The sequence below is a fragment of the Argentina silus genome, assembly GCF_951799395.1.
Source record: "Argentina silus genome assembly, chromosome: 2".
Taxonomy (NCBI): Eukaryota; Metazoa; Chordata; class Actinopteri; order Argentiniformes; family Argentinidae; genus Argentina; species Argentina silus.
The window spans coordinates 10,407,012-10,420,825 of NC_139656.1; the positions used below are offsets into that span (position 1 = coordinate 10,407,012).

At 41.1% G+C, this 13,814-nt stretch overlaps 1 protein-coding gene across 1 annotated transcript; it reads right to left on the reverse strand.

Moving 5' to 3' along the window:
- Window positions 1-7,576: 7,576 nt before the first annotated feature.
- On the reverse strand, window positions 7,577-13,626 carry fkbp6 (FKBP prolyl isomerase 6; the record flags this gene model as incomplete). The annotated part of the gene is made up of 8 exons (XM_083665158.1): window positions 13,389-13,626; window positions 12,044-12,161; window positions 11,672-11,761; window positions 10,979-11,181; window positions 10,513-10,632; window positions 9,963-10,160; window positions 7,748-7,857; window positions 7,577-7,658 (listed from the first exon to the last, which is right to left on the reverse strand). Exons 1-8 carry the CDS (start codon window positions 13,461-13,463, stop codon window positions 7,577-7,579), a joined length of 996 nt encoding a protein of 331 aa, XP_083521284.1. The 5' UTR covers window positions 13,464-13,626.
- Between the last annotated feature and the right edge of the window lie 188 nt (window positions 13,627-13,814).

The window sequence follows — 13,814 nt, forward strand, 5'->3', positions numbered from 1 at the left end:
ACCACAAAACAGTGGCTGGGTGGTGGCTGGGTACTGATTGCGTGGTAAAGTAGAATGACCAGGCAGATCTCGATAATCATCCATGGTGGGTCGCAGACTTGCTTTGTGAACTAGGAACTCGCACAGAACCATGACATGGTTTCCTGACATCCCCTGGTCAATCCTGAAACGTGTAGGAAAGCGGTGATGGATTCACTGTAAAAACATAGTTCACAAGGTAGAATATGCCCATGTACCAGATAATGTAGTTAGTATCTGCTTCACAAACATCGTATGGGTGCTGACGAGCTTAGAGTCAAGAAGCAAAAATGGCGTCTCTAAAGGGTTGTAAAGTATTAGAAGACCCTGCCCTATAATACTGATGAGAAGGACAGCAGAGAGGTCGCTGTGATACATGGGTAATAGTGAATAGTTGAGGTCACATAATGCTAGAATGACCTGTCTGATCCAGGTGGCAAAGCCATTTGTCCCTGCACTGAAAAAAAAGGTGCAGGGGGACACCGGAAGGGTCGCCCTGCTAAGCAGGCACCGGGATTGGTTCAGACACATAATTTTAGATTCACATAATGCTAGAATGACCCCCCGTCTGACCCAGGAGGGAGGGTCACCCTGGTAAGCAGGCACCGGGATGGACACACAGTTGCATTGGTGTTGGATGGTTCTGTTGTTGGGGTGTGGAAAGTTTATGGGCTCCCCACTATAATCCCCACTATAATATTGTATTTAATGTTTTTTTAAGCTATTACCTGACTGAAGTTTATGAGCTATGGCCTATTACAGAGCGAAGCCATCCAATTACGCCAAACCTAATATATTACCATTTTCATTAAACTTATTAAAACAACGCAAGTGTCCTGACTGAACTGTGACCTGTCAATGGAAATATTAACAAAGCAAGGACCCATTTAAATGATTGAAAACCTAGATGAAGTCATCACAAAGAGGGAACCAGGTCCTAGAGGTGAAGCTGAGAAAGACCCTTTGTATTGTTCACAGCGCATTGACTCATGCATTGATAAAGCAAACTTCAATATCAAACAAACCACAACCTAACTGCAGAGTGAAATAATTCAGTTAAATTTCAGGAAAAAATGATTCTTGAACATAGTTCAAGTTAATTTTGAAACCCACGTTCAGAGAATTCCAATAATTGATCATATCCCAGCAGAGACCCAGAATGAAAAGGTTGAGTGCCTGACCTGACCTGCCTGACCTGATTGACCTGATTGACCAACGACTCAAATCACCACCACAAGCGGCCACCTTAGCCTTCATCTGCTGCAGTATTTGATTCTCCTCAAGATCACACAGAACACACTGAAATATATGTAGATATTCTACATGGAAATGTGTCAAGATAAAGCCCAACTATACCCACGTTCCCATACACTCACATAAACCTATAATTAAACCTATAGTATATCAAGACACCGATTTAAGACATGCATTAAATGAGTGAAGCAAGCATATTGGAGGTCCGACAAACTGCTTCAAGATCTTCAGTGGAGTTTTTCAATTTCCCTCTCATCCTGAGCTGTAGCTCTCTGACAGGCCTCTCAGAAATGTGAGTGATCTAGTGTGATTGGAACCCAGAGGGAATGGAGAGTGGCTCTAGTCTCCACAATGTCTTTAACCCTAATGTCTAAGGCCTCTTACAGTAGGTCTGATTACATAATAATCTATTGCCTCCATCCTGCTTCATAGACATTGAAAAATGAGTGCCTGTAGCCTCTTAGACAAGACTTCATTTATTCTTAACTCCTAACAGTAAAAATGTCATGGTTTCCTTTCCAATCATAATACAGAGTAATTGGAATGGCTCTGGGTCCATAATGATGAATGAGCCATCTCACGATCCGTAACCACTTCAAACAAACACAGGGTGAGAGTTTTTCTCTGCCCAACATGTGTGGTTAGAAGCCAAACACTGTTTCAAAGAGAATCTCCAACACAGATATTCTCATAGGCACACTCTGACAACAGGCATGGCACGATCACTTCAGGATGACGGCGGCAAAGGGAAGCCACATTGTCCACGGACCACCAGCAATCCTGTCCTACGGCCTATTGGGCAAAACAGGTGAAAGTCGAGTTCCTCCCCCGTTGAAATCATCTACGCCAGGCTTGGGGAATAGGCTCTGCCAAGGCAAATGGCATGGCAGGAAGCAGAATGAATGGGGTCTTCTTTGAAAGACCTGGCCCAGGTCTTGAGGATGTAATTAGGTTCAGGGGTACCACTATCGAAATAGAGACATAGCTTCCACACTGCACACACATATTGAGTCAAAGAAGTGAGAGTCAGACTGAAAAAGGTCTACAGGACCACCATTGAATCGATACCTGTAGTGGTGCTGCTCTGGTAGCGACTGGCAGCAAGTGTGTTTGTGTCTACATGTCTTTTGTTTGTTTGCTGTGTACAAAAGTTGGTTTTGCCGGTGTTGTATGCAAATGACATTTGTTTTTACATCCAGTTTGTTGAAACAAATCGTCAACATGCATCTGCTTTTCATAGTCACTTTATGGACTTTAATTTATCATGCCCAGAGTTTGGATCCTCAACCACACCAACCGATAAACAGAATCTGATACTCTCCAGAATTGTTAATGAAATGGGACGATCCGAACCGTGTGAACATGCATATGGACCCACTTTGTATTCAGGGGTTAAATGCAGAGATCCTGAGACACAGAAGTTAGGATGGGACAGAAATTACTGTACTAAAGTGAGAAAACATGGGAAAAGGCAAAAACTTGGGCACATCCCTCTGAGTCTGTCCCTGCACTGGACTCCCCCCTGTTATCCTTGGAAATGTCCAGTCCCTCAGAAACAAGACTGACGAGCTGCAGGCAAACACTGACCATCTACAGTGCCTTCGAAAAGTATTCAGACCCCTTCACTTTTTCCACATTTTGTTGTGTTATAGACTCAATTTAAAATTGACTAAATTAAAAGAATTTGCCATCAATCCACACACAATACCCCAGAATGACAAAGCGAAAACAGGTTTTTATAAATTTCAGTAAATTTATTAAAATTGAAATACAGAAATACCTCATGTACATAAGTATTCAGACCCTTTGCTTTGCCCTTGAGGTATTTCTGTATCTCACGCCAGGTCTCAGACTCAGACTATTAGTGGCTTTGGGGCAGTAGGACAGGGACGCAAAAGGTACAGGGAAATCTCAGGGAGGCGGCATCTGTGTGTACATAAATCAGCAGCGGTGCAACAATGTTACCATCAGAGAGACAATATGCACAGCTGACATTGAACTGTTGTCAGTTTCTGTCCGTCCTCTCTATTGCCTGCTGATACCATCTACAGAGTCACACATAATCTCTTTCTCCTGATGCCCCTAGCTTAATACTGGGAGATTTCAATCACTGCAAGATGAATAAATCAATGAACTACCAGTATATCACCTGCCCAACTAGGAACAGTTAGACTCTGGATTTATGCTATGGGTCTGTAAGAGGGGCATACAAGGCTTCTCCTAGACCTCCCCCTTGGTTTATCTGACCACAGCACCATCCACCATACCCCTGTTTACAGGCCAGTTCTGAAGAGGGAGAAGATACATACAGAAAAGGTTAAGGTTTGGTCTGATGATTCTGCTCTTGAGTTACAAGGATGGTTTGCACACATCAGTGTTTACGGACTCCACTTCTGATATTGATGAACTTAGTGATGCTGTTTGTAGCTATATTACATTTTGTGAAGATGCTGTTATTCCCAAGAAACATGTAAAAGTGTATCCAACAAAAGGGAGGCAAGGATAGAGGTCAGATCAGAGATTAAGAAGGCCAAGTTACAGTTCAAAGACAAACGAGAGGGGAAATTATACAGCAACAATCTGAAGGCAGCATGGGATGGAATGAGGAAAATGACAGGTCAGCAAGCAAGAGAAAGCCTGTTAGTATTGTGGGCTATGATTGCAACCCAGACCTAGCTGAAGCACTTAATAGCTCCCCCCCTTCAAAGTCGATGTTGATGTTTGATGCACAAAGTATCAAAGCTGTATTTCATCAGAATAAGACTAATAAAAACTCTGGGCCAGACAGTATCACAGGAAATCTCCTTAAGTCTTGTGCTGAGCAACTCTGTGAGACTTTCTACAACATTTAGGAATGTCACTCGACCAGCAAAGGGTCCCAAAACTGTGGAAAGAGTTCATAATTGTCCCGGTAGCAAAGTGTAGATCCCCCAAGGAGTTAAATTACGTCAGACCAGTTGATGTTGACATCACTGGTCATGAAGTTATTTGAAAGGCTAGTCAAAAAAGTCTTCTTGGGAATGGTTGAGGAGCCACTGGACCCCATGCAGTGCAGTTCGCCTATAGGGCTATTAGATTGGGGTGGAACGGTAACCTCAACTTTCTTTATAAACACCTACAATGTTCCAAAACACATGCTAGACTTTTACTTGTGGATTTATCGTCTGCTTTTATTACAATCCAGCCACATGTAATAGCCAACAAATTGCTTGCCAATTTTAATCTTGATGTAAACCTTGTGGGCTGGATTAGACTTTTTAACATGCAGGTCTCAGAAGATGAGGGTTAATGGTGTTCTGTCAGAGCAGCGCTCCTCCTTAACAGGCTCTCCTCAGGGCTGTGTCCTGTCCCCAATACTCTACATACTTTACGCCAATGACTGTAGAAGTGAGTATGGGGACAGGCACATCCTGAAATTTGCTGACAATTCAGTCATTGTCAGTCTGCTCCAAAATGCCAAAACTGAGCATGGGCCTGTGATGGAGGAGTTTGTTGAATGGTGTGATGAAGCTTTCCCCCCAACTAAATATTACTAAGACCAAAGATATGTCTATTGATTTTAGGAGACAACCACTCCTGCCATCTCAGACCTTTATCATTGAATTTGTCGATCAATATACAAATCTTGGTACAGTAATTGATGACAAATTGAACTTTGATTCCAACAGTGACGTTGTCTGTAAGAAGGGTCAGCAACTTCTTTATTTCCTTCGAAAGCTAAATGGTTTTAATGTAAATAGGACAATGATATCGCTGTTTTACGAGTCCTTTATTGAATCTGTTCTTACCTTCTCCATGATTGCTTGGTACTGTAACCTTAATATCAGGAATAAGAACCACCTGAGCTCTATTGCCAAGGTGGCTGGCAAAGTTATACGTGCCCAACAGACCCCCCTCACTGTCATCTTTGACCAGCATGTTCTCCGTAAGGCCAGGTCTGTATTGGACAGTGAAGGCCACCCCCTTCACTCTGAATTTGAAACACCCGGGTAAAGTGCAATAAACTTGTTTAATTTGCACATGTAAACTTGCACTTTACATCACTGAGGTCCTCCATGATTGTTCTGTTCTGCGTAATTGTATTTGTATATCGTATGTTTTTAATGGTGACTCCTGACTGCAAGCCAAGTTTACCACCTGAGACAATAAAGTAAACTGAACTGTAGTTCTCTCCAGAAACCTGATATGATCTTAGAAAAAAAGCCAGACTTAACATTTTAACCGGCTTGAAGCAATTCCCTGTTTATGGCTTCTGAAACAGCAATGCTAATTTGGTAGATGATGTGATAATCCTTAGCCACAGTCAATGCCCAGAGTTGTGTAGTTTCCAGTGCTCACATCACATTAAGGGAAACCACTGTATGTAAGCTAAGCTTAGAGACTAACTGGGTAACACACCAAACATAGGACTACACTGACATACACAATCAAAGACTTACCTACATTAACATGTTTAACCCAGGTTGCACAGGAATACATTTTATTGTTCTCTGTCAAACATTACAAAACCTATTGGTAGATTTATTCAAATGTAAAAGGCATTTGAAATAAATAACAAACTGGCATTGGGAAAGTTGGCAATATCTGTTTTTCAGAAAACATCTTGAACCAGAAAACTAGAATGAGACTGGAAAGAGGCTTTTACTTCTTGAATATCTCAAACAATAATGCCACATGAAAATATCACAAGATGAACATACAATTAGGATGTTCATTATTAAGAACTTTCACTTGGTGAATCCAAAGTTCAATGTACAAAATAACTTTGTATGAATTTTGGTACAATAACTGTGTCCATTGCACTATTAGACATTATTAACAGAAACATTTGAAAGTAAACATAAACGTTAACATATTTACAACTTGCAGGGCTGGAGTGACTCTTTGGCGTTGACCTGACATCCCCTTACACCATCACCGCCTCGCCTGCAACATGTGATGTTGGTATGAGACTAGAAATCAAAGCTTGTCATTTCATCTCAAAACACTTTCTCTCTGTGTGTTAACACTAAAACACACCGGGTGGCACGCACGCACGCACGCCGCCACACACACACACACACACGCACTTTCCTGGCAGGCTAACAGGATAGATCCCACCTAGTGATAACGGTGAGGATGCCTCAGCAGAACTGGAGTGTGCTAAAGCTCTTTAAAGAGCGCCCAGAGTGTGTGGTAGTTAACATGATTCCCAAATTACATTCTGAAGCCTTTGATCTGAGCGAGAACGCTGCCACTTGAAGCTGAAAGAGAAAGCAAGGGCCCTTTCTGCCCGGCTGCCATTTTCCGCTGTGTTGGGCATATTGTGTACAAGTGCCCAGGCCCATACACAGACATTATTTATGTACGGAAAAAACATGTTCAGACAAATCACACTCCGATTTTGTCTGTCATCGGGTTCAGTGCAGACTCAAATATCTCTTCATGTGAGCCTGCCAGTGGATCTCATGTTGCATCTTCCAATTCCACATGATCTCTCTCTAAGCTCATAGCACACTATCATGGCCATTACACTTCTTAGCACCACTATCTTGCCTCTCTGTGGAATTATCGGTTGTAAATATCTATAACCCTGAAAATGTCACAGACGTTTTTCCACTTATTAAATATGAAAGATGCATTGATCCATTCGTCATGTTTTACATTTCAAACATGTTTTTTTCAGGGTTTTCGGTTTTGGTGATTGGTTTTAGGTTCAGGTCTGGGTATTTTAGCCTGGGCGCATAGTGAATATTTCTCATGCATGATTTCATAACAAATCAGGACAGAATTCCAATGCATTACAGTGAAAGTCCAAAGCTCACTTCAAAGCATTGCAGATCAAAACAAAAAAATCTGACAAGCTCTAGTATATTGTACTGTATATTCTTAAGGCAATCCGATACCAGAATGTATCTACTGTATATACAGTTAAACATTAAATATTTCCCTAAAAACAATATAATCTAATATTCACACTAAGAATATATTAAACAATGGGGAACATGAAAATATAACTAGAAGTTATGGTTGGGACAAATAGGGCTGGAATCTGGATAGTATTATAATCATCTTCGGTGCACAATAGACCTTGTTTGAACAGCAGCACAGGGTTGCATCGCAAAATGTTTAGTGTGGAACGCTTCTGTGGCAAACATTAACCACTGCTTTGGGTTGCACAATCTGTTCATATAGCTCCATCCTGTGGTAAGCACAGAAATAACAACTACAGGCAACTTGTAAATTGCTGCGCAGCATATTATGAATGCATGCATGACCATCAACAGTAGCAAAGGACATATTCTAATTACACTAAGGCTTACCTTTACTTCTTCACTGTGCTATTTAGGTCTGCAAACATCTTGGAGTACATCTCCTTCTCTTTGTCCAAGCAGTCCTTGTACTGTCTGCAAATATCATGACACATTGTTATGTGTGCTAGTTCTCAGAATAAGCCTAGCATTAACAATTAATGCAAAGAAAAATAGAAACTTGCATGGCAAGCTTCCTTAGTAAGTTGTTGATGTCAACGTCGAAAGGCTTCTTAGCCTGAGCCATCATGAGGTAATCCTGGGCCTTCTCATAGTTGTAGATCTCCAAGTACGCCTGAGGAAGAAAGTGTAACTGTCTCACTGTAAGTGTAGGTTATATTTAAAAAAAAACATACCGGTAGTCACATTAAATGAGAAAATGCATCACATAAAGTTGCACATTAACTAGGTGTGTGACAGTATGAAATATTCTCAGTACGACAATTCAGTCACAATACCATATTGCTATATACAGTGCCCTGCGTAAGTAATGGGACAGTGAAGCATTTCTTCTTCTTTTGGCTCTACACTCCAAAAGCTTGGATTTGAAATCAAACAATTACTTGTTTAGAGGTTAAAGTATAGATTCTCAGCTTTTATTTTATGGTATTTGTGTACATACTGGTTTCACCATTCTGAAATTACACCACTTTTTATGCATAGTCCCCCTTCATTGTACCCAAAAGTAATGAGACAGATTTATCAAATGTCCAAAATAAGCACTTATGTTGAGGAGCATTTGGTTGACAATCTTTTGTATGCAATAACTGCTTGAAGTCTGCGACCCATTGAAACCACCAGACGCTGGGTATCTTCTCTGGTGATGCTCTGCCAAGCCTGTACTGCAGCCATCTTCAGTTGTTGTTTGTTTTGAGGTCTTTTTGCCTAAAATCTTATCATCAGGAAATGAAATGCATGTTCAATTGGATTTAAATCTTAACATTGACTTGGCCAATCAAGATCTTTCCACCTTTTAGCTCAGAAAAACTCCCTAGTTGCTATTGCAGTATGTTTTGTTTTACTGTATGATAAAGCAAGCAATGAATTTGGAGGCATTTGCTTGCACTCAAGCTGACAAGATGTTTCTGTACACTTCAGAATACATTCTGCTGCTGCCGTCAGCAGGTACATCATCAATTAAGACAAGTTAGTAAGTTCTAGTGGCAGCTATACATGCCCAAACCTAGCACCACTTGCACCATGTTTCACAGATGAGGTGGTATGCTGTAAATCTCGGGCAGATCCTTTTTTCTCCAAACTTTCCTCTTGCAATCACTCTTGATAATATTCATCTTATCTGTCCATACAACCTTTTTCCAGACCTCAGCCTTTTTAAGTACTTTTTAGCTAACTGTAACCTGGCCATCCTTTTTGAGGATAACACGTAGTTTGCACCTTGCAGTGAAGCTTCTGTAGTTTGGCTGGTGACAAATTCTCCGGTTGGTAGTCTCTGACACATTCACGCCTACCTCCCGGAGAGTGTTCCTGATCTGTGGGACAGTTCTTTTGGGGGTTTTCTTAATTATGGTGAACATTCTTCAGTTATCCACTGTGGATGTCTTCCTTGGCCTACCAGCCTGTTTGCGATTGCTGATTTCACCAATGCTTTTTCTTTTTTTTAATGATGTTCCAAACTGTTGATTTTGGCAAGCCTATTTGTTTTGGCTATGTTTCGGTTTCAGATTTTTCAGCCTAATAATGACTTCTTTGACATTGATTGACCCTTTTTTGGTCCTCATTTTGACAGACACCAATAACAAACTCCAAAGGCAAATGCAAAGCCTAGAATCAATACTAGACATTGACAGCTCTCTTATGCCTGCATTAATGATGTGATGGAACACACCTGACTTACCAAAAACACCTGTCAAGCCAATTGTCCCATTACCTTTGGGTACCTAAAATAGGGTGCATAAAAAGTTGTAATTTCTGAATGGTGAACCAATATGTACACAAATACCATCAAATAAAAGCTGATACTCTACTTTAACCTCATAGTAATTGTTTGATTCAAAATCCAAACTTTTGGAATGTAGAGCCAAAAGAAGAAAAAATGCTTCATTGTCCCATTACTTGCGCAGGGCACTGTACATCCCATATCTATTGCAAAAGCGCAATTACAGTCTAATATGGACAACAAGGGCTTCTTGGAACAATATTGCTGGCTTCCAATAAAGTTTCCTTATCCCGAAGTGTGCTATTGACTCATTCACTCTCCTTCATGGATTTGCAACAAATTAATTGGTGTAAAAAATGTGTTGAAAACTCCCTCTAGCCAATGCTTACACGGATCCAAAGCTTTTAAATCCATGCTGGAGAGTGAACAAGTGCACTCTTCAAGAGGGATAGAGAATTGGAATATCAATTTCAGCATGTGAGGCCTATGTCAGATGGTCTTACCTGTCCACATCGGAAGAGAGCCTTGATGTTCTTGGGGTCAATCTCCAGGGCCTTGTGGCCGTACTCCAGGGCCCTGAGGGGTCTGTCCAGGCGGAGCTGGGTCAGGGACAGGTTGAGGTAGATGGGCAGCTGCACCACCCTAATCCTCTTCTTCTCCTCCTCATCAGCTGCCTCCCAGTTCCCCAGCAGAGTCACTGCCTGGATTAGGGTCAGATATCATGCTAACCTCATAGAGAGATCATACAAATTCATAAACTCTCTCCCTGAAGACCTTATCAACCGCTTGCTCTTACCCCTAGGTACTTGTATAGACCTAAACTGATTGGACAGATGAGCAAGTTAGCGAAAATGATATTACCAATCTAAAATCTATCCAATCCCCTCACATCTGCACATGTGTAGGGGGTAAGGGTTTAGAGTCAGGGTTCCTCTCTTATGCCTAAATGAGATGAGGGAAGTCTCTAATATTCTGGATACTGTGCCAATACCCACACATTGAATGAAAGGGTTCATATAAGGATATAACAGGGCATGTGTTTCCTAGTGCTACCTGCTTGTAGCGATCTTTGGCATCATCGAAGCGACTCTGGTTGAAGCAGCGGTTGCCAAAGTTGCGCTCTGTGTCGACCACATTGAGGAGTGTGGACAGAGGAACAGTGTTCTGCTCCTCCTGAGGAGAGGGAAAAGCATGACATACAGCCAACATAACTATCAGGAAGAGAGAGACTATTCCCAAATTGATTCAGCCCAAATTAAATGGTACAACCACCAAATGTTTAAAAATAAATGTGATTACCATATCAATTAATTTAGCTACTTGTTTTATGAGCTAGGTTAATTGAAAACATGTTCTTTACTTAAAAACAATGTCCTGACCAACAGGTCATAGTGATAAACCACTTAAGATTGAAGTTAAGAACACCATAAACAATAGTGAACAAAAAAAGATTTGTTTCATTTTGTTCCAGTTTTTTTTACTACCATGAAGAATGCAATTACAAAACCTTTGTCCTTACCAGACTCAAAGCAAAGAACTCATCCACTTGTGCAGAGTCAAGGAAGTCGAGGACCTGCACCTCATACAGAATAGTGGCTACAGGAGGGATGAGTGGAGGGCAGCCCATCTCCCCATAGGCATACTGAGGCAGGATGAGGAAACGAGAGAGCTCTCCTTTCCTCATGGTCAAAAGACCCAACTCCAGGCCACACAGAGTAATATCTGTGGAGTATAAGGTAAAGAGAATAGCATCTGTTAAAGGAGCTGTGCGTAAGTCTATTTGAAATGTGCCACCTCTGGACACCGAGGCGAAATTCAGTTTGAAGTGCCAAACAACAACATCCTCCCCAATAATAATATACCCCCCCCCCCGAAATGGACTTGCAGTGTCAGACATTAGCTGTGGTGTTTCTGCATGCGTGCAATATTTAAAGAGGCAGCAACCAGAGACAGAAAGGTGACACTCCCATAGAACACCTCTGGTCAATTGAAAACAAACTTGTGTCGTCCCTAGACACTCAATTTTAGGAAGCACTTTTTGGGACCAAAACAGCATTCGTAAATGAAATAAGGATCTCATTCCCTGATCACTACCGATTAAACAGTCATTACAACCATTAGAAAGCTTGAATGTTACATATGGCACCTTTAATAAAGAAAGATTGTTTACAAAACTACTGCTGAAATATAGTGACATGGCAATATATCTTACCCCTCCCAATTTTGAGCATTCGAGGATACTTCAGGTGGTTTGTGGTCTCGAAAGGTCGGTCAGAGTATTCCAGAAACCCAGAAAAATGGACTAAGGACAGATATCAGCAACTGTTTCAATTGTGTTTACTATGGAACATTCACAAAAAAATGCATATCACATGTACTTTCCAATACTAGGGGAAAACACAGTAGCCTTCACTAAAACGACCAGTTTAACAGTAATAGGAAATAGAAAACATGGGTCTACATGTTACTAAACTGTAGGCTCAATTGATAATCATGGATAATATCACAGCCCTTACAGTATATTGACATCCCGTTACAATCATGTCTCATTGTGAAACAGATATAGATGGAATAATATTAGTACTTGACACTGATGAATCTCTGGGTATTGGGGGGCCCTCTCCAGGTTGGACCACTTCTTTCAAGATTCCTCCATCTCCCAAAATGTCCTGCATCTGCTGGGCCAGGAGGTGAAAAGGACTCTGGCAATGGCATCAACAGAAAATGTTAGCCAGCTAAGGTTGCCAGTGCCCATGATGAACATTGATGCTCAACCTAACTTGCAACACATTAAGTATGGGTCACAACAAGCAGAACTTAGACAAATAAGATAGATAGCTACAAGGTATGTTGAATACTGTAGGCCTACTGTACTTTGAAATAACTGGGCTGCACTTGATTTAGTTTGTCTGGTGGAACAATAACAATCTATGATAGTGCCAAAACAGTCCAATCTAAATAATGCACACCTCCAATACTTCCAAGTATTTGCCATGTCATGTACACTCACTGAACACTTTATTAGGGACACTATACTAATACTGGGTAGGGCCTCCCTTTGGTCTCAAAACAGACTCAATTCTTTGTGGCATGATTCCGCAAGATGTTGGAAACATTCCTTTGAGATTCTGGTCCATGATGACGTGATTGCATTGTGCAATTCCTGCAGATTTTTCAGGTGCACTTTCAAGCTGTGAATCTCCTGTTCTACCACATCCCAAAGGTGTTCTATTGGACTCAGATGCAGTGACTGGGAAGGCCACTGAAGAACACTGAACTCATTGTCATGTTCATGAAACCAGTTTGAGAGGACATTTGCTTTGTGACATGGTGCATTATCATGCTGGAAGTAGCCATTAGAAGATGGGTAAATTGTGGCCATGAAGGGATGCACATGGTCCGCAACAATACTCAAATAGGCTGTGCCATTCAAGCGATGATTGATTGGTATTAACGGGCCCAAAGTGTGCCAAGAAAACATTCCCCACACCATTACACCACCTCCACCATGAGAAGGTGTACAGGTGTTGCTAATAAAGTGCTCAGTGAGTGTATATGTTCCAAGTTTGTTGTCATTTCCTTTACTACTTTCAGTGCAACTGAGTTTGCCAATAAACTCCGCAAGGTGGCACGCGCCGTGGCCGATTTTAAACTACATCCGCGTGGCTGTTTGAACATAGGTTTGGACAAAGAGGTACTCTTTGGTTTGGACCATATATGATGTTTCAATAGAATGTTTTCGACAGGATTGTGTCCACATCTGTAATTAAAGGCTATGATCTGCTTGCGCAGACGTCCACGTGTGAACGTGTTAAATGATACAAACAAAAAACTTTACACTATAAAATATGTTATTACTTTTCAAAGAAGTTTGTGCTGAATGACTGACATGTAGCTAATTAACATAGCTAACAAGCTCGTCAGCTTACCTGATCACCTGCTCTCATCCTCTCATAGGGATCTAAAAACTGCAGGACTCTGGACGACAATCCGTTTACGGACATTTTCGTTCGATGGGTGATTAATAAAATGTTTTATTAGCTTTGAATACTTGGTATAATTCCTTATATGCGACGATTAACGAGACTCGAACAGCAGGATCTCGCACAATAAAAAGAGATTACCAACTGCGGATAAATGCTCAAATCACGTGCGGCCCTCTGAACTACTCAATTGACACTAGTGTTCTATTCAGTCAAATCCGGAAACAGATTATGGGGTTAACTAAAAACAACAATATTCAAATGTGGGTTATTCAATTTAAGTAGGCTTAACCAAAATGTTACAAATTTACTATAATTTAATTATATCAACGAAACTAATCTAACATTGCCATTTCTTTTTTTTATACTGGT